Source organism: Lagopus muta, unplaced genomic scaffold (genome assembly GCF_023343835.1).
Source record: "Lagopus muta isolate bLagMut1 unplaced genomic scaffold, bLagMut1 primary scaffold_194, whole genome shotgun sequence".
In the NCBI taxonomy this organism is placed as follows: Eukaryota; Metazoa; Chordata; class Aves; order Galliformes; family Phasianidae; genus Lagopus; species Lagopus muta.
The window spans coordinates 15178-38108 of NW_026040236.1; the positions used below are offsets into that span (position 1 = coordinate 15178).

Below are 22931 nucleotides of genomic sequence, written 5' to 3' on the forward strand. Positions count from 1 at the left end.
ACCCAACATCTGCACCCCAAAACCCACCTCATCCGCCCCAAACCCAAAACCTCCACCCCAAATCCAATCCATCCACCCCAAACCCAACACTTCTACCCCAAAACCCAGCACCTCCATCCCATACCCAAGATTTACATCCCCCAAACCCAACACCTCCACCCCAAAACCCAACATCTGCACCCCAAAACCCACCTCATCCGCCCCAAACCCAAAACCTCCACCCCAAATCCAATCCATCCACCCCAAACCCAACACTTCTACCCCAAAACCCAGCACCTCCATCCCATACCCAAGATTTACATCCCCCAAACCCAACACCTCCACCCCAAACCCACCCCATCCATCCACTCCAAAACCCAACACCTCCATCCCCCAAAACCCAACACTTCCACCCCAAACCCAACATTTTCACCCCAAAACCCGAAACTTCCACCCCAAACCCACCCCAAACCCACCCCATCCACCCCAAACCCAACACCTCCACCCCAAACCGCACCCCATCCATCCTTCATCACCCAACATTTCCACCTCCCCAAAACCCACCCCATCCACCCCAAAACCCAACACCTCCATCCCCCAAAACTCAGCACCTCCACCCCAAATCCAATCCATCCACCCCAAAACCCAACACTTCCACCCCAAAACCCAACACCTCCATCCCAAACCCAAAACTTCCACCCCGAACTGCACCCCATCCACCCTTCATCACCCAACATTTCCACCTCCCCAAACCCAACACCTCCACCCCAAATCCAATCCATCCACCCCAAAACCCAACATTTCCACCCCAAAACCCAACCCATCCATCCCAAACCCAACACTTCCACCCTTCAAAACCCAACACCTCCATCCCCCAAAACCCAAAACCTCCACCCCAAACCCACCCCAAAACCCATCCCATCCATCTCAAACCCAACACCTCCACCCCAAACCCAACATCTCCCCTCCAAAACCCAACATTTCCACCCCAAACCCAACACCTCCATCCCCCAAAACTCAGCACCTCCACCCCTAAACCCACCTCATCTGCCCCAAACCCAACACTTCCACCCCAAACCGCACCCCATCCACCCTTCATCACCCAACCTTTCCACCTCCCCAAACCCAACATTTCCACCCCAAAAGTCAACACCTCCATCCCCCAAAACCAACATCTCCATCCCAAAACCCAACCATTCATCCCAAACCAACACCTCCACCCCAAAACCCAACTCATCCATCCCATAACCAGCACATCCCTCCCCCAAAACCCAACACCTCCACCCCAAAATCAACACCTCCACCCCATAACCCAACATTTCCACCCCAAAACCCAACATCTCCACCCCAAACCCAACACCTCCATCCCCCAAAACCCAACCCATCCACCCCAAACCCAACATCTCCACCCCAAAACCCAAAACTTCCACCCCAAAACCCACCTCATCCACCCTTCATCACCCAACACCTCCACCCCCCAAACCCAAAACCTCCACCCCAAATCCAATCCATCCACCCCAAAACCCAACATTTCCACCCCAAAATCCAACACCTCCACCCCAAACCCAATACCTCCATCCCCCAAAATCCAACACCTCCACCCCAAAACCCAACATTTCCACCCCAAAACCCACCCCATCCACCCCAAACCCAACACCTCCATCCCAAACCCAACATTTCCACCCAAACCCAACATTTCCATCCCCCAAAACTCAGCACCTCCACCCCAAAACCCACGTCATCCACCCCAAACCCAACACCTCCATCCCCCAAAACCCAACACCTCCACCCCAAAACCCAACACCCCCCGTCCCCCCCCCCCCAACTCCCCCCTCTCCCCCCAGGAAAGCGTTCAGGAGCAGCTCCGCCTCATGCGCGCCTTCCTCCGCGCCGACGTCCAGCGCCGTCTGAGCGCCCTCGACGCCGAGCTGCGCTGCCAGGAGCTCTCGGAGGTTGGCGCCGGTTCCTGCGGCTCCCCCCCCCCGTTTTGCTCCCAGCGCCGCCGCGTCTGAGAGCCGCTTTGGTTCCTTTGTGTCTCGGCCGTTTCAGGAGCGCTACCTGGCCAAGGTGAAAGCCCTCCTGCGCCGGGAGCTCGCGGCAGAGAATGGCGACGCGGCCGCTTTGTTCCGCCGCGCGTCCAACGGCTGCGCCAGGAGCGGCGAGGAGGAGTGGGAGCGAGGGGGGGGGGGGGGACGGAGCCATGGAGGTGGAGGAAGCGGCCGCCTGCTCCTCCTCCTCCTCCTCCTCCTCCTCTTCTTCCTCCTCCTCCTCCTCCTCTTCCTCTTCGCTGCTCCCAACGCCGCGGGCTCGCAAAGCGCGGCGCAGCCGATCCAACGGCCAGAGCAAAAGTAACGCCTCCGCTTCATCCACCTCCCCCATTTCCCCTGAGCCAGGGGTGGGATTCCATCCCGGCCCCCCCAAAAGGCGGGGAGGTTTGGGGTCTGTGGGAGCGGGGAGGGGGCTGTGGGGCCGGGTTCTGTGGGGCTCACATGGAGCTTCGGCGTCGCCTGCAGGATCTCCTGCCAGTTCCCGCGTCACCCGCAGCTCCGGCCGGCAGCCCAGCATCCTGAGCGCCTTCTCCAAAGGGTCGGTAAAGGGTCCCCTGCCTTCTCCCACCCCCCAAGTTGTGGGGTTCCAAGGGGGGAAAAAAAGCCACAGCAGTGGGGTTGGAAGGAGGGAAGTTCCTACAACCTATGGGTTGGAAGGGAGGGGTGGTGGCGCCCCAAGGCGGAACGGCGTCGGCTGACCCCATAGGTCCACCAAAAGGAAATCGGGGGAGGTGAACGGGGCCGCGAAGCCGGAGGTGAGCGCCGAGAAGGAGGAGGAGGAGGAGGAGGAGCTGGAGGAGAGGGTGAGTGGTGGAGGTGCCATGGGGGGACGTGGGGGGGTCGGGTCTCGGTTGAGTCCTGGTTGAGTCAGGTGTTGGTTGGGTTTCGGTTGGGTCCTGGTTGGGCCATGGTTGGGTTTGGGTTGGGTCCTGGTTGGGCCGTGGTTGGGTTTGGGTTGGGTCCTGGTTGGGCCGTGGTTGGGTTTGGGTTGGGTCCTGGTTGGGCCGTGGTTGGGTTTCAGTTGGGTCCTGGTTGGGTCGTGGTTGGGTTTGGGTTGGGTCCTGGTTGGGCCGTGGTTGGGTTTGGGTTGGGTCCTGGTTGGGCCGTGGTTGGGTTTCAGTTGGGTCCTGGTTGGGTCGTGGTTGGGTTTGGGTTGGGTCCTGGTTGGGCCGTGGTTGGGTTTGGGTTGGGTCCTGGTTGGGCCGTGGTTGGGTTTGGGTTGGGTCCTGGTTGGGCCGTGGTTGGGTTTGGGTTGGGTCCTGGTTGGGCCGTGGTTGGGTTTCAGTTGGGTCCTGGTTGGGTCGTGGTTGGGTTTGGGTTGGGTCCTGGTTGGGCCGTGGTTGGGTTTGGGTTGGGTCCTGGTTGGGCCGTGGTTGGGTTTGGGTTGGGTCCTGGTTGGGCCGTGGTTGGGTTTCGGTTGGGTCCTGGTTGGGCCGTGGTTGGGTTTCGGTTGGGTCCTGGTTGGGCCGTGGTTGGGTTTCGGTTGGGTCCTGGTTGGGCCGTGGTTGGGTTTCGGTTGGGTCCTGGTTGGGCCGTGGTTGGGTTTCGGTTGGATCCTGGTTGGGCCGTGGTTGGGTTTCGGTTGGGTCCTGGTTGGGCCATGGTTGGGTTTCGGTTGGGTCCTGGTTGGGCCGCGGTTGGGTTTCAGTTGGGTCCTGGTTGGGCCGTGGTTGGGTTTGGGTTGGGTCCTGGTTGGGCCATGGTTGGGTTTTGGTTGGGTCCTGGTTGGGCCGTGGTTGGGTTTCGGTTGGGTCCTGGTTGGGCCGTGGTTGGGTTTCGGTTGGATCTCGGGTCTTTGTTGGGTTGGGAGTTGGGTCAAGATTTGGGTTTCGGTAAGAGTGGGTTTTTGGGGGGTTCACTGGGGTCTTTTTTGGGGGGGGGGTTGGGTTCAGGTCGGGTTGGGTTGGGTTGGATCCTGGTTGGATCTCGGTTGGGCCTTGGGTCAGGTCTTGGTTAGGTTTTGGTTGGGTTTTGGTTGGGTTTTGGTTGGATTTTCGTTGGGTTTTCGTTGGGTTTTTGTTGGGTTTGGTTGGGTTTTTGTTTGGTTTTCATTGGGTTTTCATTGGGTTTTTGTTGGGTTTTGGTTGGGTTTTCGATGGGTTTTCGTTGGTTTTTGGTTCGGTTTTGGTTGGGTTTTGGTTGGGTTCTGGTTCGGTTTTGGTTGGGTTTTCATTGGGTTTCCGTTGGGTTTTGGTTGGGTTTTGGTTGGGTTTTGGTTGGGTTTTCATTGGGTTTTCGTTGGGTTTTCGTTGCGTTTTGGTTGGGTTTTGGTTGGGTTTTGGTTGGGTTTTCGTTGGGTTTTGGTTGGGTTTTCGTTGGGTTTTTGATGGGTTTTCATTGGGTTTTCGTTGGGTTTTGGTTGGGTTTTGGTTGGGTTTTGGATTTTGGTTGGGTTTTGGTTGGGTTTTCATTGGGTTATTGTTGGGTTTTTGTTGGGTTTTGGTTGGGTTTTGGTTGGGTTGGGTCCTGGTTAAGCCTTGGCTGGGTTGGTTCTTGGGTTGGGTTGTGTCTCAGTTCAGTTGGGTCGAGTTTTGAGTTGGGTCTCCACGAGGATTTTGTAGCATTGGGTCTCGGTTGGGCTGCGTTTGGGTCGGATGCGGTGGCTCTTGGTGGGGCCGGGTCTTGGTAGAGTCAGATGTTGGCTGAATTGGGTTTCCATTGGATTGGGTCTCAGTTGGGTTACAGCATGGTTGGGTCAGATTTTGGTTGGGTTGGGTCTTGACTGGGTTGGGACTCAGTTGAATTTTGGTTGGGTTTTGGTTGGGTTTTGGTTGGGTTTTGGTTGGGTTTTGGTTGGGTTGGGTCTCAGTTGGGTTTTGGTTGGGTTTTGGTTGGGTTTTGGTCTCAGTCGGGTTTTGGTTGGGTTTTGGTTGGGTTTTGGTCTCAGTTGGGTTTTGGTTGGGTTTTGGTTGGGTTTTGGTTGGGTTGGGTTTCAGTCGGGTTTTGGTTGGGTTTTGGTTGGTTTTGGTGTCAGTCGGGTTTTGGTTGGGTTTGGGGTTTGGGTTGGGTCGTGTTTTTGGTTTTGGTCGGGTTTTGGTTGGGTTTTGGTTGGGTTTTGGTTGGTTTTGGTCTCAGTTGGGTTTTGGTTGGGTTTTGGTTGGGTTGGGTCTCAGTTGGGTCTCAGTTGGGTTTTGGTTGGGTTTTGGTTGGGTTGGGTCTCAGATGGGTCTCAGTTGGGTTTTGGTTGGGTCTCAGTTGGGTCTCGGTCGGGTTTTGGTTGGGTTTTGGTCTCAGTTGTGTTTTGGTTGGGTTTTGGTTGGGTTGGGTCTCAGTCGGGTTTTGGTTGGGTTTCAGTTGGGTTTCAGTTGGGTTTCGGTTGGGTTTTGGTTGGGTTTTGGTTGGGTTTCAGTCGGGTTTTGGTTGGGTTTGGGGTTTGGGTCGGGTCGTGTTTTTGGGGCGTTCCGTCACCTGACCGAGGTTTTGCTCCGCAAGGAACAAGACGAGAAGAGGATTAAAATCGAAACCAAAGAAGGGTGAGGAGCGGAGCTGCTTTCCCAGCGGTCCATTCGGATCCCATTGGGGGGCAGATGTGGGTCCGACCCGCTCAGGGCTCGGCCCGGTTGTGGGGCTGACGGCGGCGCCGCTTTTTCTCCCCCCGCAGATCTGAGACAAAGGATGAAATTACTCAGGTTAAAACCTCAACGCCCGCCAAAGTGAGTCGGCGTTTGGGTCGCGCCTCAGATTTCGGGGGCTCCTCGTCGCCCTTTGGGCTCTCCCACAAAGAGGGTGAAGCCCTTTCCGCCCCACAGAGCTGCCCCAGAGCAGAACCGGACCCAAAGACGCCTCGGAAATCGGAACCCCGCCGCGGTTGGACGTTGGGGGAGGGAGGAGCTCACGGCGCGCCGCGTGTCTTACAGACCACCCCTCCCAAATGCGTCGACTGCCGGCAGTACCTCGACGACCCCGACCTCAAATTCTTCCAAGGGGACCCCGACGACGCGGTAAAACGGCTTCTGCGCTCCGTCCTTCGGGCGCCGGCGCCGTCGGCGAGGGCTGGCGGTGGGTTTGGGTCCTGAAGGTCGCTCTCCGCTCTGGCTCTCAGCTGGAGGAGCCCGAAATGCTGACGGACGAGCGGCTGTCCATCTTCGACGCCAACGAGGACGGCTTTGAGAGCTACGAGGATCTGCCGCAGCACAAAGTCACCTCCTTCAGGTGAGCGGCTGAACCCAACGGGGGAGGAAAACAACAAAACCCCCCCCCAAAATAAAAGCACCAAACCGGACGGCGGAAACCCACCGGATGTTGGGAATCTGATGGGGGGAAAAACGCACCCAAAAAACGCCGTGTGTGAAATCTGTCCCCATCAGCGTCTACGACAAACGCGGCCATCTGTGCCCCTTCGACACCGGGCTGATCGAGCGCAACATCGAGCTCTATTTCAGCGGCGCCGTGAAGCCCATCTACGATGACAACCCGTGTTTGGATGGTGAGCCCCCATCCCATCCCGTCCGTCCCTGGGATCGGATGCCCTGCGGCCCCGGGGGCTGAGGTGGGGCGGATTTTCCTCCTGCAGGTGGGGTGAGGGCCAAAAAGTTGGGGCCCATCAACGCCTGGTGGATCACGGGCTTCGATGGAGGGGAGAAGGCGCTCATCGGCTTCACCACAGGTGGGCGAGCGGAGGGCCGGGGTCTTCGCTTCGTGGTCTGAGCGCCTCCACGGCTGGGTTGGAGCCGGGGGGTCTCAAGGGTCCCGTCCAATCCGATGTCATTGGGTGGTTCTGTGATCTGTAAGGACCTTTCCAACCCAATCTGATCTCGTTCTGTGATCGTTAAGGACCCCTCCAACCCAACCCAACCCATCCCCATTCCACTGTCACCTTCCAGGTCCCTTCCAACCCAATCCAATCCCATTCTGTGTTTCTGTGATCTGTAAGGACCTTTCCAACCCAACCTGATCTCATTCTGTAGTTCTGTGATCATTAAGGACCCCTCCAACCCAACCCAACCCATCCCCATTCCACTGTCACCTTCCACCTCCCTTCCAACCCAATCCAATCCCATTCTGTGGTTCTCTGATCTTTAAGGACCTTTCCAACCCAACCCAACCCCATTCCATGGTTCAGTCACCTTCCAGGTCCCTTCCAACCCAATCCGATCCCATTCCATGGTTCTGTGATCTTTAAGGACCTTTCCAACCCAACCCAACCCCATTCCATGGTTGCCACCTTCCAGCCACCTTCCAGGTCCCTTCCAACCCAATCCGATCCCATTCCATGGTTCTGTGATCTTTAAGGACCTTTCCAACCCAAACCAACCCCATTCCACTGTCACCTTCCAGGTCCCTTCCAACCCAATCCAATTCCATTCCATGGTTCTGTGATCTTTAAGGACCTTTCCAACCAATCCAACCCCATTCCATGGTTGCCACCTTCCAGCTCCCTTCCAACCCAATCCGACCTCTAAGGATCCTTCCAGCCTAAACCAACCCAACCCAACCCAACCATTCTGTGATTTTATGTCCTTCAAGGACCTTTCCAACCCAACCCAACCCAACCCATCCCCATTCCACTGTCACCTTCCACCTCCCTTCCAACCCAATCCAATCCCATTCTGTGGTTCTCTGATCTTTAAGGACCTTTCCAACCCAACTCAACCCCATTCCATGGTTGCCACCTTCCAGGTCCCTTCCAACCCAATCCGATCCCATTCCGTGGTTCTGTGATCTGTAAGGACCTTTCCAACCCAATCCAACCCATCCCCATTCCATGGTTGCCACCTTCCAGCCACCTTCCAGGTCCCTTCCAACCCAATCCAATCCCATTCCATGGTTCTGTGATCTTTAAGGACCTTTCCAACCCAACGCAACCCAACCCAACCCAACCCAAACCCATTCCTTGCTTCAGTCACCTTCCAGGTCCCTTCCAACCCAGTCCGACCCCATTCTGTAGGTCTTTGATCTTTGACATTCTATGACCTTCAAGGACCCTTCCAACCCAACCCAACCCAAACTTTCCAAGGTTCTACAACCTTCAAGGACCCTCCCAACCCAACCCACCCAACCGTTCTGTGGTTCTATGACCTTCAAGGACCTTCCAACCCAACCCAACCCAGCCCAACCATTCTGTGGTTCTACAACCTTCAAGGACCCTTCCAACCCAACCCAACCCAACCCAACCCAACCCAACCCAACCCAACCATTCTGTGGTTCTATGACCTTCAAGGACCTTCCAACCCACCTCAACCCGACCCAACCCAACCCAGCCCAACCATTCTGTAGTTCTACAACCTTCAAGGACCTTCCCACCCAACCCAACCCAACCCAACCATTCTGTGGTTCTATGACCTTTAAGGACCCTTCCAACCCAACCCAACCCAACCATTTTGTGGTTCTGTATCCTTTAAGGACCTTCCCACCCAACCCAACCCAACCCAACCCAACCCAACCCAACCCAACCCCATCCCGTGCTTCCATGACCTTCAGGACCCCCCCAACCCCCCCCCAACCCCACGATTCAACCACTCCAGGCCCCCAACCCCCCCATGACCGTTCCTCCCCCTGCAGCCTTCGCCGACTACATCCTGATGGAGCCCAGCGAGGAATACGCGCCCATCTTCGCCCTGATGCAGGAGAAAATCTACATGAGCAAAATCGTCGTCGAGTTCCTGCAGAACAACCGCGACGTCAGCTACGAGGACCTGCTCAACAAGATCGAGGCGAGCGACCCGGCGCCGGGGGTCCCCAACCTTCCCTCCCTGCTCTCCCCCGCACGCACCGCCGCCCCCACCCCCCTCACCTAACGTGCCCACCTCCCCCCCAACTCCTCGCAGACCACCGTCCCTCCCGTGGGGCTGAACTTCAACCGCTTCACAGAGGATTCGCTCCTGCGGCACGCGCAGTTCGTGGTGGAGCAGGTGGAGAGCTACGACGAGGCTGGGGACAGCGACGAGCCCCCCGTCCTCATCACCCCCTGCATGAGGGACCTCATCAAGCTGGCCGGGGTCACCCTGGGGAAGAGGTGAGCGCCGTGTCCTGGGTGGGGGGCGGTGGGATCCCTCTTGGGGTGATGGTTTGGCTGCAGAACTTCCCAGTGCCTGGGATGGAGAATCTGGCCTGGGGGAAGATTTGGGGCTGGGGTCTCGTTTGGGGGTGACGAATCCTGTGGATAGGATGGTAGCAAGGGGGGCAATGGGAGACTGGAGCAGAAATCCCCCAAAACTCATCGTCTGGGGGGGGGAGGAGGGGGGGAACCCATTGCCTAGGAAGGAGAATCCGTTTTGGAGCCAGGCTTTGCGTCGGGTTCTTGGAGTTTGGCTCCTCTCCCACTGCAGCGTCGTTTTGGGGTCCTGCTTTGTGGGGTGTCGCGTGGGGAGACAGCATGGGGGGCGTTGGGAAATGGGGGCAGAAACCCCCCAAAACTCCAAGGAAAACCCATTGTCCAAGAAGGAAAATCCATCCTGGAGCCGGACGTTGGGTTGGGGTCCCATAATTTGGCTCCTTGTTCTGCTGAAGCGTTGTTTTGGGGTCCTGCCTTGTGGGGCGTCACATGGGGTGACAGCATGGGGGGTGTTGGGAAATGGGAGCAAAAACCCCCCAGAACCCCAAGGAAAACCCGTTGTCCAGGAGGACAAATGGATTTTAGGTCCAGGTTTTGGGTTGGGGTCCCAAAGCTTCATTCCAAAGTGTTGTTTTGGGGTCCTGCCTTGTAGGGACCCATAATTTGGCTCCTCGTTCCACTGAAGCATCATTTTGGGGTCCTGCCTTGTGGGGCATCGCGTGGCTGCCCTCAAAGCATGGGGGGCATTGGGAAATGGGGGCAGAAACCCCCCAGAACCCCAAGGAAAACCCGTTGTCCAGGAGGACAAATGGATTTTAGGTCCAGATTTTGTGTTGGGTTCCCAAAGCTTCGTTCCAAGGCGTCGTTTTGGGGTCCTGCTTTGTGGGACATCGCATGGCTGCCCTCACAGCATGGGGGGCATTGGGAAATGGGGGCAGAAACCCCCAAAACTCCAAGGAAAACCCATCGCCCAAGGAGGAAAATCCATTCTGGGGCTGGACGTTGGGTTGGGGTCCCGTAATTTGGCTCCTCGTTCCACTGAAGCATCATTTTGGGGTCCTGCTTTGTGGGGCCTCGCATGGGGTTACAGCATGGGGGGCGTTGGGAAACGGGGGCAAAAACCCCCCAGAACTCCAAGGAAAACCCGTTGTCCAGGAGGACAAATCGATTTTAGGTCCAGGTTTTGGGTTGGGGTCCCAAAGCTTCGTTCCAAAGTGTCGTTTTGGGGTCCTGCCTTGTGGGGCGTCACATGGCTGCCCTCAAAGCATGGGGGGCATTGGGAAATGGGGGCAGAAACCCCCCATAACCCCAAGGAAAACCCATTGCCCAAGGAGGAAAATCCATCCTGGAGCCGGACGTTGGGTTGGGGTCCCGTAATTTGGCTCCTCGTTGTGCTGAAGCATCGTTTTGGGGTCCTGCCTTGTAGGGACCCATAATTTGGCTCCTCGTTCCACTGAAGCATCATTTTGGGGTCCTTCCTTGTGGGGCCTCGCATGGGGTGACAGCATGGGGGGCGTTGGGAAATGGGAGCAAAAACCCCCCAGAACCCCAAGGAAAACCCGTTGTCCAGGAGGACAAATGGATTTTAGGTCCAGATTTCAGGTTGGGTTCCCAAAGCTTCATTCCAAAGTGTTGTTTTGGGGTCCTGCCTTGTAGGGACCCATAATTTGGCTCCTTGTTGCGCTGAAGCATCATTTTGGGGTCCTGCCTTGTGGGGCGTCGCATGGCTGCCCTCACAGCATGGGGGGCGTTGGGAAATGGGGGCAGAAACCCCCCATAACCCCAAGGAAAACCCGCGGCCTGGAAATCGGCGTGGATTTGGGAGCAGGGCTTTGGCTCGCGCTTCCATATCTGGGCTCCTCTTCCCGCCGCGCCGCCGTTTCGGGGTCGTCCCTCCCGCCCCCCCCCCTGGTTGTGGCGCCCCCTGCTGACCCTTCCCCGTCCCTGCAGGCGCGCCGTGCGGCGCCAGGCCATCCGTCACCCCACCAGGATCGACAAGGACAAAGGCCCCACCAAGGCCACCACCACCAAGCTGGTGTACCTCATCTTCGACACCTTCTTCTCGGAGCAGATCGAGAAGGACGAGAGGGAGGACGACAAGGAGAACGCCACGAAGCGCCGGCGCTGCGGCGTCTGCGAGGTGCGGTGCCGCGAGGGTGGGGAAGGGGCTGGAAGGGTCCTAGAAGGTCAAAGAGCCTTGGGTTGGGTGGGGTTGGAAGAGATCTTAGAGGTTGTGGGGCTGTAGAATGGGCTGGAAGGTCCTAGAAGGTCAAAGAGCCTTGGGTTGGGTTGGGAGGGTCCTTAAAATCAAAGAATCATGGGTTGGGTTGGGTTTGGAGGAGACCTTACAGGTTATGGGGCTATAGAATGGGTTGGAAGGGTCCTTGAAGGTCAGAGAACATTGGGTTGGGTGGGGTTGGAAGAGACTTTAGGGGTTGTGGGGCTGTAGAATGGGCTGGAAGGGTCCTAGAAGGTCAAAGAACCATGGGTTGGGTAGGTTTGAGTTGGGTTGGAAGGGAACTTAGAGGCTATAAGACTATAGAATGGTTTGGAAGGGTCCTTGAAGGTCAGAGAACATTGGGTTGGATTGGGTTGGGTTGGAAGAGACTTTAGGGGTTGTGGGGCTGTAGAATGGGCTGGAAGGGTCCTTGAAGGTCAGAGAACCTTGGGTTGGGTTGGGTTGGGTAGGTTTGAGTTGGGTTGGAAGGGACCTTAGAGGCTATAAGACTATAGAATGGTTTGGAAGGGTCCTTGAAGATCAAAGAACCTTGGGTTGTTGAATTGGGTTGGAAGGGACCTTAGAAGCCATGAGACTATAGAATGGTTTGGAAGGGTCCTTGAAGGTCAAAGAAGCTTGGGTTGGATTGGGTTGGAAGCGACTTTAGAGGACCTGGGGCTATAGAATGGGCTGGAAGGGTCCTTGAAGGTCAAAGAACCTTGGGTTGGGTTGGGTTGGGTAGGTTTGAGTTGGGTTGGAAGGGACCTTAGAGGCTATAAGACTATAGAATGGTTTGGAAGGGTCCTAGAAGGTCAAAGAACCTTGGGTTGGGTGGGGTTGGAAGAGATCTTAGAGGTTGTGGGGCTGTAGAATGGGCTGGAAGGGTCCTTGAAGGTCAGAGAACTGTGGGTTGGGTTGGGTTGGAAGAGATCTTAGAGGCTATAAGACTATAGAATGGTTTGGAAGGGTCCTTGAAGGTCAGAGAACATGGGGTTGGGTTGGGAGGGTCCTTAAAGGTCAAAGAATCATGGGTTGGGTTGGGTTTGGAGGAGACCTTAGAAGTCATGGGGCTATAAAATGGGTTGGAAGGGTCCTTGAAGGTCAGAGAACCTTGGATTGGGTTGGGTTGGGTAGGTTTGAGTTGGGTTGGAAGGGACCTTAGAGGCTATAAGACTATAGAATGGTTTGGAAGGGTCCTGGAAGGTCAAAGAGCCTTGGGTTGGGTTGGGAGGGTCCTTAAAGATCAAAGAATCATGGGTTGGGTTGGGTTGGAAGAGATCTTAGAGGTTGTGGGGCTGTAGAATGGGCTGGAAGGGTCCTTTAAGGTCAGAGAACCGTGAGTTGGGTTGGGTTGTTGAGTTGGGTTGGAAGGGACCTTAGAAGCCATGAGACTATAGAATGGTTTGGAAAGGTCCTTGAAGGTCAGAGAACTGTGGGTTGGGTTTGGTTTGGAAGAGACTTTAGAGGACCTGGGGCTGTAGAATGGGCTGGAAGGGTCCTTGAAGGTCAGAGAACCTTGGGTTGGGTTGGGTTGGGTAGGTTTGAGTTGGGTTGGAAGGGACCTTAGAGGCTATAAGACTACAGAATGGTTTGGAAGGGTCCTTGAAGGTCAGAGAACCGTGGGTTGGGTGGGGTTGGAAGAGATCTTAGAGGTTGTGGGGCTGTAGAATGGGCTGGAAGGGTCCTTGAAGGTCAGAGAACTGTGGGTTGGGTTGGGTTGGAAGAGACTTTAGGGGTTGTGGGGCTGTAGAATGGGCTGGAAGGGTCCTAGAAGGTCAAAGAACCATGGGTCGGGTTGGGTTGGAAGGGTCCTTGCAGGCCATAGAAGCACAAAATGGTTGGGTTGGGTTGGAAAGGTCCTTGAAGGTAATAGAAACACGGGATGGAGTGGGGTTGGGTTGGAAAGGTCCTGGAAGGTCATAGAAGCAGAACGTGTTTGGGTGGGGTTGGAAAGGTCCTGGAAGACCATAGGAGCACTGGATGGAGTTGGGTTGGGTTGGAAAGGTCCTTGAAGATCATAGAAACACGGGATGGAGTTGGGTTGGAAAGGTCCTTGCAGGCCATAGAAGCACAATGTGTTTGGGTTGGGTTGGAAAGGTCCTGGAAGGTCATAGAAACACGGGATGGAGTGGGTTGGGTTGGGTTGGGTTGGAAGGGTCCTTGCAGGTCATAGAAACACGGGATGGAGTGGGGTTGGGTTGGAAGGGTCCTTGCAGGCCATAGAAGCACAAAATGGTTGGGTTGGGTTGCAAAGGTCCTTGCAGGTCATAGAAACACGGGATGTAGTTGGGTTGGGTTGGAAAGGTCCTGGAAGGTCATAGAAACATGGGATGGGGTTGGGTTGGAAAGGTCCTGGAAGGTCATAGAAACACGGGATGGAGTGGGGTTGGGTTGGAAGGGTCCTTAATGGTCATAGAAGCACAAGGTGGTTGGGTTGGGTTGGAAAGGTCCTTGCAGGCCATAGAAGCACAAAGTGGTTGGGTTGTGTTGGAAAGGTCCTTGCAGGTCATAGAAACACGAAATGGTTGGGTTGTGTTGGAAAGGTCCTTGCAGGTCATAGAAGCACAAAGTGGTTGGGTTGGGTTGCAAAGGTCCTTGCAGGCCATAGGAGCACAAAACGGTTGGGTTGTGTTGGAAAGGTCCTTGCAGGTCATAGAAACACGGGATGTAGTTGGGTTGGGTTGGAAAGGTCCTTGCAGGCCATAGGAGCACAAAGTGGTTGGGTTGTGTTGGAAAGGTCCTTGCAGGTCACATCTCCTGCCCCGTAGGTCTGCCAGCAGCCCGAATGCGGGAAGTGCAAGGCGTGCCAGAACATGGTGAAGTTCGGGGGGCAGCGGCCGCAGCAAGCAGGCGTGTCTGCAGAGGAGGTCAGCCCCCCTCGGTGGGATTTGCCCCCCTCCCCAAAAAGGGGCCGCGGCGCCATCGCGTCCTCCGCCCCCCCCAGGTGCCCCAATCTGGCGGTGCGGGAGGCGGACGAAGACGAGGAGGTGGACGACAACATCCCCGAGATGCCGTCCCCCAAGAAGATGCTGCAGGGGAGGAAGAAGAAGCAGAACAAGAGCCGCATCTCCTGGGTGGGGGAACCCATCAAGGTGAGGGGGGGGAGGTTGGGGGGGGGGGGGTTGGGGGTCCGGTGTTGTTTTTGGGGGGGGTTTGACGGCGTCCCCGTTGTCCCCAGAGCGACGGGAAGAAGGATTTCTACCAGAGGGTTTGCATCGACTCCGAGACCCTGGAGGTGGGCGACTGCGTCTCCGTCAGCCCCGATGATCCCACCAAGCCCCTCTACCTGGCCAGGTGGGTCTGAGCTCGGGGGGGGCTGTGATGGGCAGTTAGGGGGCGCTGATTGCCATTAGGGGGCGCTGATGGTAATTAGGGGCACTGATGGCCATTAGGGAGCGCTGATGGTAATTAGGGGCACTGATGGCCATTAGGGGGCGCTGATGGTAATTAGGGGCACTGATGGCCATTAGGGGGCGCTGATGGCAATTAGGGGGTGCTGATGGTAATTAGGGGGCACTGATGGCAATTAGGGGGTGCTGATGGTAATTAGGGGGCAATGATTGCAACTAGGGGGCGCTGATGGCAATTAGGGGGTTGGGGTTGGGGTTGGGGTTGGGGTTGGATTTGGGGATGGATTTGGGGTTGGATTTGGGGATGGATTTGGGGTTGGATTTGGGGTTGGATTTGGGGATGGATTTGGGGTTGGATTTGGGGTTGGAGTTGGGGTTGGATTTGGGGATGGATTTGGGGATGGATTTGGGGTTGGATTTGGGGTTGGATTTGGGTATGGGATTTGGGGTTGGATTTGGATTTGGGGATGGATTTGGGGTTGGATTTGGGGTTGGAGTTGGGGTTGGGGTTGGGGATGGATTTGGGGTTGGATTTGGGGATGGATTTGGGGTTGGATTTGGGGTTGGAGTTGGGGTTGGATTTGGGGATGGATTTGGGGATGGATTTGGGGTTGGATTTGGGGTTGGATTTGGGTATGGGATTTGGGGTTGGATTTGGATTTGGGGATGGATTTGGGGTTGGATTTGGGGATGGATTTGGGGTTGGATTTGGGGATGGATTTGGGGTTGGATTTGGGGATGGGATTTGGGGTTGGATTTGGGGTTGGGGTTGGAGTTGGGGATGGATTTGGGGATGGATTTGGGGATTGGATTTGGGGTTGGATTTGGGGATGGATTTGGGGATGGATTTGGGGTTGGATTTGGGGATGGATTTGGGGATGGATTTGGGATTGGATTTGGGATTGGATTTGGGGATGGGGTTGGATTTGGGGTTGGATTTGGGGTTGGATTTGGGGATGGATTTGGGGTTGGATTTGGGGATGGATTTGGGGATGGATTTGGGGTTGGATTTGGGGATGGATTTGGGGTTGGATTTGGGGATGGATTTGGGGATGGATTTGGGATTGGATTTGGGATTGGATTTGGGGATGGATTTGGGGTTGGATTTGGGGGTTGGATTTGGGGTTGGATTTGGGATTGGATTTGGGGATGGATTTGGGGTTGGATTTGGGGGTTGGATTTGGGGTTGGATTTGGGGATGGATTTGGGATTGGATTTGGGATTGGATTTGGGGATGGATTTGGGGTTGGATTTGGGGTTGGATTTGGGGATGGATTTGGGGATGGATTTGGGGATGGATTTGGGGATGGATTTGGGGTTGGATTTGGGGATGGATTTGGGGTTGGATTTGGGGATTGGATTTGGGGTTGGATTTGGGATTGGATTTGGGGATTGGATTTGGGGATGGATTTGGGGATGGATTTGGGGTTGGATTTGGAGATGGATTTGGGGATGGATTTGGGGTTGGATTTGGGATTGGATTTGGGATTGGATTTGGGATTGGATTTGGGGATGGATTTGGGGTTGGATTTGGGATTGGATTTGGGGTTGGATTTGGGGTTGGATTTGGGGTTGGATTTGGGATTGGATTTGGGATTGGGGTTGGATTTGGGGATGGATTTGGGGGTTGGATTTGGGGTTGGATTTGGGGATGGATTTGGGGTTGGATTTGGGGTTGGATTTGGGATTGGATTTGGGGTTGGATTTGGGGTTGGATTTGGAGTTGGGGTTGGATTTGGAGTTGGGGTTGGATTTGGGGTTGGAGTTGGAGTTGGGGTTGGATTTGGATTTGGGGTTGGATTTGGGGTTGGATTTGGGGATGGATTTGGGGATGGATTTGGGGATGGATTTGGGGATTGGATTTGGGGATGGATTTGGGATTGGATTTGGGGATTGGATTTGGGGTTGGATTTGGGGATGGATTTGGGGATTGGATTTGGGGATGGATTTGGGATTGGATTTGGGATTGGATTTGGGGATGGATTTGGGGATGGATTTGGGGTTGGATTTGGGGTTGGATTTTGGGGATGGATTTGGGGATGGATTTGGGGATGGATTTGGGATTGGATTTGGGGATGGATTTGGGGTTGGGGATGGGATTTGGGGTTGGATTTGGGGTTGGATTTGGGATTGGATTTGGGATGGATTTGGGGTTGGATTTGGGGATGGATTTGGGGATGGATTTGGGGTTGGGGTTGGATTTGGGGATTGGATTTGGGGTTGGATTTGGGATTGGATTTGGGGATGGATTTGGGGTTGGATTTGGGGATGGATTTGGGGTTGGGGATGGATTTGGGGATGGATTTGGGGTTGGATTTGGGATTGGATTTGGGGATGGATTTGGGGTTGGATTTGGGGTTGGATTCTGGGGATGGATTTGGGGATGGATTTGGGGATGGGATTTGGGGTTGGATTTGGGGTTGGATTTGGGGTTGGATTGGGGATGGATTTGGTGTTGGATTTGGGGTTGGATTTGGGGATGGATTTGGGGTTGGATTTGGGGTTGGATTTGGGGATGGATTTGGGGTTGGGGTTGGATTTGGGGATTGGATTTGGGGTTGGATTTGGGGATGGATTTGGGGTTGGATTTGGGGTTGATGCTGGGGTTGAATCTTGGGATCACCGAATCCTTCACGTTGCCCAGGACCTTGGAAGATCCCCCCATCCCTCCCCCCCCGTTCCCTCGCCCCCCTCCCCACCCCCCACCTCCCCATTTCCCCCCCTCCCCCCCCCCCTCCCCCCTTCCCCCCCCCGCTGCCCCATAACCGCGGCCCCCCTCCCCATAGGGTGACGGCCATGTGGGAGGACAGCAAGCGGGCAGATGTTCCACGCTCATTGGTTCTGCCCCGGTTCCGACACCGTCCTGGGCGCCACCTCGGACCCCCTGGAGCTTTTCCTGGTGGACGAATGCGAGGACATGCAGCTCTCCTACATCCACGGCAAAGTCACCGTCATCTACAAACCGCCGTCGGACAACTGGGCCATGGAGGTGGGGCTGAACCCCGCGCTGCCCCACACTTGGGGGGCGGCAGCGGCGGCGGCGGCTCCTCCACGGCTCGGCTGTGTGCCAGCAGGGCGGTTTGGACATGGAGATCAAGATGGTGGAGGACGACGGCAGGACGTACTTCTACCAGATGTGGTACGACCAGGAGTACGCGCGCTTCGAGACGCCGCCAAGCGTGCAGCCGACGGAGGACAACCGATACAAGTGGGGCCGGCGGCTCCTTGCCCCCTTCCTTCCTCCTGCCCCACAAATGCTGCCCCCCCCCTTTCCCCATCCGTTTCTCCCTTCTCTCCCCATAAATCGGCCATTTTTTTCTCCTCCCCTTCCTTTCTCTGTTTGTCCACAAATCCTTTTCCTTTCCCCCACATCCCTTCCTTTCTCCTTTGCCCCAAATCCTTTCTCCTTTCTCACAAGTTCATCCCTTCCTTCCCCCCACCCCCAAATCCTTCCTCCATTCTCCTCACTCCATCCATTCCTTTCTATTTGCCCTACAAATCCTCTCTTTCCCATACAAACCATCCCTTCCTTCCCCCTTCCTCCCAAATCCTTTTCCTTCCCCCCCATCCCCTCTTTCTCCTTTCCCCCCCCAAATCCTCCCTTCCTCCTCCTTTCCCCCCCCATTCCCTTCCCCTTCCCCCAAAATCCTTCCTCCTTTCTCCTCACTCCATCCCTTCCTCTCTCCTTTTTTCCTACAAATCCTCTCTCTTTCCCATACAAACCATCCATTCATTTCTCCTTTACCCCCAAACCATCCCTTCCATCCCCCTTCCCCCCAATTCCTTCCTCCATTCCCCCAAATCCTTTCCCAGCTCCCATCCATTCCTTTCTCCTTGCCCTACAAATCCTCTCTCTTTCCCATACAAACCATCCCTTCCTTCCTCCTTCCCCCCAAATCCTTCATCCATTCCTCCAAATCCTTTTTCCTTTCCCCCCAAATCCTTTTTCCTTCCCCCCCATCCCCTCTTTCTCCCTTCCCCCCCCAAATCCTCCCTTCCTCCTCCTTTCCCCCCCATCCCTTCCTCCATTCCCCCAATCCTTCCTCCTTTCTCCTCACTCCATCCATTCCTCTCTCCTTTTTCCATACAAATCCTCTCTCTTTCCCATACAAACCATCTCTTCATTTCTCCTTCCCCCCAAATCCTTTCTCCTTTCCCCACAACCATCCAGTTTCTTCTCCATTTCCCCCACATCTCTTCTCCTTTCCATATAAACCATCCATCTCTTTCTCATTACCTCCAAACCATCCATTCCTTTGTCCTTTCGCCTCAAAACCGTCCCTTCCTTCCCCCTTCCCCCAAATCCTTTCTCCTCACTCCATCCATTCCTTTCTATTTGCCCTCCAAATCCTCTCTTTCCCATACAAACCATCCATTCTTTTCTCCTTTACCCCCCAAACCATCCCTTCCTTCCTCCATTCCCCCAAATCCTACCCCCTTTCCCCAAATCCTTCCCCCTTTGCCCCAAATTCTTGCCCTTGTCCCCCATATCCTTCCTCCTTTCTCCTCACTCCATCCATTCCTTTCTCCTTGCCCTACAAATCCTCTCTTTCCCATACAAACCACCCATTCATTTCTCCTTTACCCCCCAAACCATCCCTTCCTTCCCCTTCCCCCCAAATCCTTTTTCCTTCCCCCCCCATCCCCTCTTTCTCCTTTCCCCCCCAAATCCTCCCTTCCTCCTCCTTTCCCCCCCCATCCCTTCCCCCTTCCCCAAATCTTCCTCCATTCCCCCCAAATCCTTCCTCCTTTCTCCTCACTCCATCCATTCTTTTCTCCTTTTACCCCCAAACCATCCCTTCCTTCCCCATTCCCCCAAATCCTTTTTCCTCCCCCCCCATCCCCCTCTTTCTCCTTTCCCCCCCATCCCTTCCTCCTCCTTTCCCCCCCATCCCTTCCTCCTTTCCCAGCTCCCATCCATTCCTTTCTCCTCTCCCTCTCCTTTTCCGGAAGGTTCTGTGTCAGCTGCGCCCGGCTGGACGAGGTGAGGCACAAAGAGATCCCCAAAGTGGCCGAACCTCTGGAAGAAGGCGATGGCCGGCTGTTCTACGGCGTGGCCACCAAGAACGGCGTGCAGTACCGCGTCGGGGACGGCGTCTACCTGCTGCCCGACGCCTTCGCCTTCAGGTCGGTGCCCTTCTGCTGCCACGCTGGGTTGTGTTGAGTTTCTTGGGGGGAAAAACGCTCTAGGTTGAGTTATTTGGGGTAAAAATGCTCTGAGTTGAGTTATTTTGGGGATGGATGCTCTGTGTTGAGTTGTTTTGGGGGGAAAAATGCTCTAGGTTGAGTTGTTTGGGGTAAAAATGCTCTGTGTTGAGTTGTTTGGGGGGAAAATTGCTGTAAGTTGAGTCATTTTGGCGGAAGGATGCTCTGTGTTGAGTTGTTTTGGGGTGAGGATGCTTTGTGTTGAGTTGTTTAGAGGGAAAAACGCTGTGTGTTGAGTTGTTTGGGGGTGAGGATGCTTTGTGTTGAGTTTCTTGGGGGGAAAAATGCTCTAAGTTGAGTTGTTTGGGGTAAAAATGCTCTGGGTTGAGTTATTTGGGGAGAAAAGTGCTGTAAGTTGAGTCATTTTGGGGCGAGGATGCTCTGTGTTGAGTTTCTTGGGGGGAAAAACGCTCTAGGTTGAGTTGTTTGGGGGCCAGGGTGGGTTGTGTTGAGTTTCTTGGGGGGAAAACTCTCTAAGTTGAGTTATTTGGGGTAAAAATGCTCTGTGTTGAGTTATTTGGGGTGAGGATGCTCAGTGTTGAGTTGTTCTGCAGTGAGGATGCTCTGTGTTGAGTTGTTTTGGGGGTAAAAACGCTCTAAGTTGAGTCATTTTGGGGATGGATGCTCTGTGTTGAGTTTCTTGGGGGGAAAAATGCTCAGTGTTGAGTTATTTGGGGTAAAAATGCTCTGAGTTGAGTTATTTGGGGGGAAAAATGCTGTAAGTTGAGTCATTTTGGGGCGAGGATGCTCTGTGTTGAGTTTCTTGGGGGGAAAAACGCTTGAAGTTGAGTTGTTTGGGGTAAAAATGCTCTGAGTTGAGTTGTTTTGGGGCCAGGGTGGGTTGTGTTGAGGTTTTTTGGGGGAAAAAACGCTCTAAGTTGAGTCATTTTGGGGGATGGATGCTCTGTGTTGAGTTGTTTTGGGGGAAAGATGCTCTAAGTTGAGTTATTTGGGGGGAAAAGTGCTGTAAGTTGAGTCATTTTGGGGGATGGATGCTCTGTGTTGAGTTGTTTTGGGGCAAGGATGCTCTGTGTTGAGTTTTTTGGGGGGGAAAAATGCTCTGAGTTGAGTTATTTGGGGGGAAAAGTGCTGTAAGTTGAGTCATTTTGGTGGAAGGACGCTCTGTGTTGAGTTGTTTAGGGGGAAAAAGTTGAGTCATTTTGGGGGATGGATGCGCCATGTTGAATTATTTTGGGGTGAGGATGCTCTTCATTCAGTTATTTTGGAGTAAAAATGCTCTGAGTTTAGTTGTTTTGGGGAAAAATGCTCTAAGTTGAGTCGTTTTGGGGGAAAGACGTTCTGTGTTGAGTTGTTTTGTGGTGAGGATGCTTTGTGTTGAGTTTTTTGGGGGGGAAAAATGCTCTAAGTTGAGTCATTTGGGGGATGGATGCTCTGCGTTGAGTTCTTTTGGGGTGAGGATGCTTTGTGTTGAGTTGTTGAGGGGGAAAAATGCTGTAAGTTGAGTCATTTTGGGGTAGAAATGCTCTGTGTTGAGTCGTTTTGGGGTAAAAATGGTCTGAGTTGAGTTATTTGGGGTAAAAATCCTCTGCGTTATTTGGGGTAAAAATGATTTGAGTTGATTCATTTGGGGTAGAAAGGCTCTGAGTTGAGTCATTTGGGGTAGAAATGCTCTGCGTTATTTGGGGTAAAAATGCTCTGCATTGAGTCATTTTTGGGTAAAAATGCTTTCAATTGAGTCCTTTGGGGTAAAAATGCTGTGCGTTATTTGGGGTAAAAATGCTTTGAGTTGAGTCATTTGGGGTAAAAATGCTCTGCGTTTGTCATTTTGGGATAAAAATGCTCTGAGTTGAGTTATTTTGGGGTAAAAATGCTCTGCGTTGGGTTATTTGGGGTAGAAATGCTCTGCGTTGATTTGTTTGGGGTAGAAATGCTCTAAGTTGAGTTATTTGGGGTAAAAATGCTCTGCGTTGATTCATTTGGGGTAAAAATGCTCTAAGTTGAGTCATTTTGGGGTAAAAATGCTCTGCGTTATTTGGGGTAGAAATGCTCTGAGTTATTTGGGGTAAAAATGATTTGAGTTGAATCATTTGGGGTAAAAATGCTCTGCATTGATTCATTTGGGGTAGAAATGCTCTGAGTTGAGTTATTTGGGGTAGAAATGCTCTGCGTTATTTGGGGTAGAAATGCTGTGAGTTGATTCATTTGGGGTAGAAATGCTCTGACTTGATTCATTTTGGGGGGCAGCGTCCTCTGTGATTCGTTCCTTTGGGGGAAATGCCCCCCCCAACGTTTTCCCTCCCCTGCCCCCCAGCATGAAGCCCGCCAGCCCGGCCAAGCGCCCCAAAAAAGAGGCTGTGGACGAGGACTTGCACCCCGAGCACTACCGGAAGTACTCCGAGTACATCAAGGGCAGCAACCTGGATGCCCCCGACCCTTTTCGTGTGGGGCGCATCAAGGAGATCTTCTGCCACATCCGCAGCAACGGGAAACCCAACGAGGCCGACATCAAACTGCGCATCTGGAAGTTCTACCGGTGAGCGGCGTGGGGGTTGGAAGGGTCCTTGAAGGTCACTGAACCACGGGAAGGTTGTTTTTGGGAGGGTCCTTGAAGGTCATAGAAGTGGGAGGTGGGGTGAGTTGGAAGGGTCCTTAAAGGTCCTTGAATTGTAAGAAGGTTGGGTTGGGGTTGAGTTGGGTTGGAAGGGTCCTTGAAGGTCATAGAAGCGGGAAGTGGGGCGAGTTGGAAGGGTCCTTGAAGGTCCTTGAATTGTAAGAAGGTTGGGTTGGTTTGAGTTGGGTTGGAAGGGTCCTTGAAGGTCACTGAACCACAGGAAGGTTGTTTTGGAAGGGTCCTTGAAGGTCATGGAAGCAGAGGTGGGTTGAGTTGGAAGGGTCCTTAAAGGTCCTTGAACTGTAGGAAGGTTGGGTTGGGTTGGAAGGGTCCTTGAAGGTCATGGAATGGCAGAATGGGTTTTGTTGCGTTGGGTTGGGTTGGTTTGGAAGGGTCCTTGAAGATCAAAGAATGAGTTGGGTTGGAAGGGTCCTCGAAGATCAAAGAACCATAGGATGGTTAGTTGGGTTGGGTTGGATTGGAAGGGTCCTTGGAGATCAAAGAAACTGTAGGATGGTTGGTTGGGTTGGGTTGGGTTGGGTTGGAAGGGTCCTTGAAGATCATG

At 54.2% G+C, this 22931-nt stretch overlaps 1 protein-coding gene and 1 long non-coding RNA gene across 5 annotated transcripts in view; both read left to right on the forward strand.

The window, feature by feature from the left end:
* The window catches only part of LOC125687761 (DNA (cytosine-5)-methyltransferase 1-like), a 36220-nt gene extending 13355 nt beyond the window's left edge, over positions 1 to 22865 (forward strand). The window contains 23 exon segments of the mRNA XM_048933020.1: positions 1824 to 1931; positions 2029 to 2162; positions 2164 to 2327; positions 2493 to 2565; positions 2734 to 2830; positions 5460 to 5500; positions 5629 to 5680; positions 5777 to 5968; positions 6070 to 6179; positions 6335 to 6453; positions 6541 to 6633; positions 8529 to 8680; positions 8795 to 8982; positions 10972 to 11161; positions 14008 to 14064; positions 14066 to 14106; positions 14184 to 14331; positions 14418 to 14533; positions 17376 to 17399; positions 17401 to 17578; positions 17664 to 17797; positions 19543 to 19716; positions 22067 to 22865. Of these exon segments, the coding sequence (XP_048788977.1) occupies positions 1824 to 1931; positions 2029 to 2162; positions 2164 to 2327; positions 2493 to 2565; positions 2734 to 2830; positions 5460 to 5500; positions 5629 to 5680; positions 5777 to 5968; positions 6070 to 6179; positions 6335 to 6453; positions 6541 to 6633; positions 8529 to 8680; positions 8795 to 8982; positions 10972 to 11161; positions 14008 to 14064; positions 14066 to 14106; positions 14184 to 14331; positions 14418 to 14533; positions 17376 to 17399; positions 17401 to 17578; positions 17664 to 17797; positions 19543 to 19716; positions 22067 to 22292 (2811 nt within the window). The 3' untranslated portion in view covers positions 22293 to 22865.
* LOC125687762 (uncharacterized) lies at positions 11238 to 13636 on the forward strand. Of its 4 annotated transcripts, none has more exons than XR_007374380.1 (3): positions 11238 to 11279; positions 11665 to 11864; positions 12051 to 13322. It is a non-coding gene; the product is annotated as an uncharacterized LOC125687762 (long non-coding RNA). The 4 variants fall into 4 exon arrangements; XR_007374383.1 differs by lacking the exon at positions 11238 to 11279 and adding an exon at positions 11355 to 11494 and having other exon boundaries at positions 11676 to 11864; XR_007374381.1 differs by lacking the exon at positions 11238 to 11279 and adding an exon at positions 13589 to 13636 and having other exon boundaries at positions 11644 to 11864; positions 12051 to 13243.
* Positions 22866 to 22931: the final 66 nt, after the last annotated feature.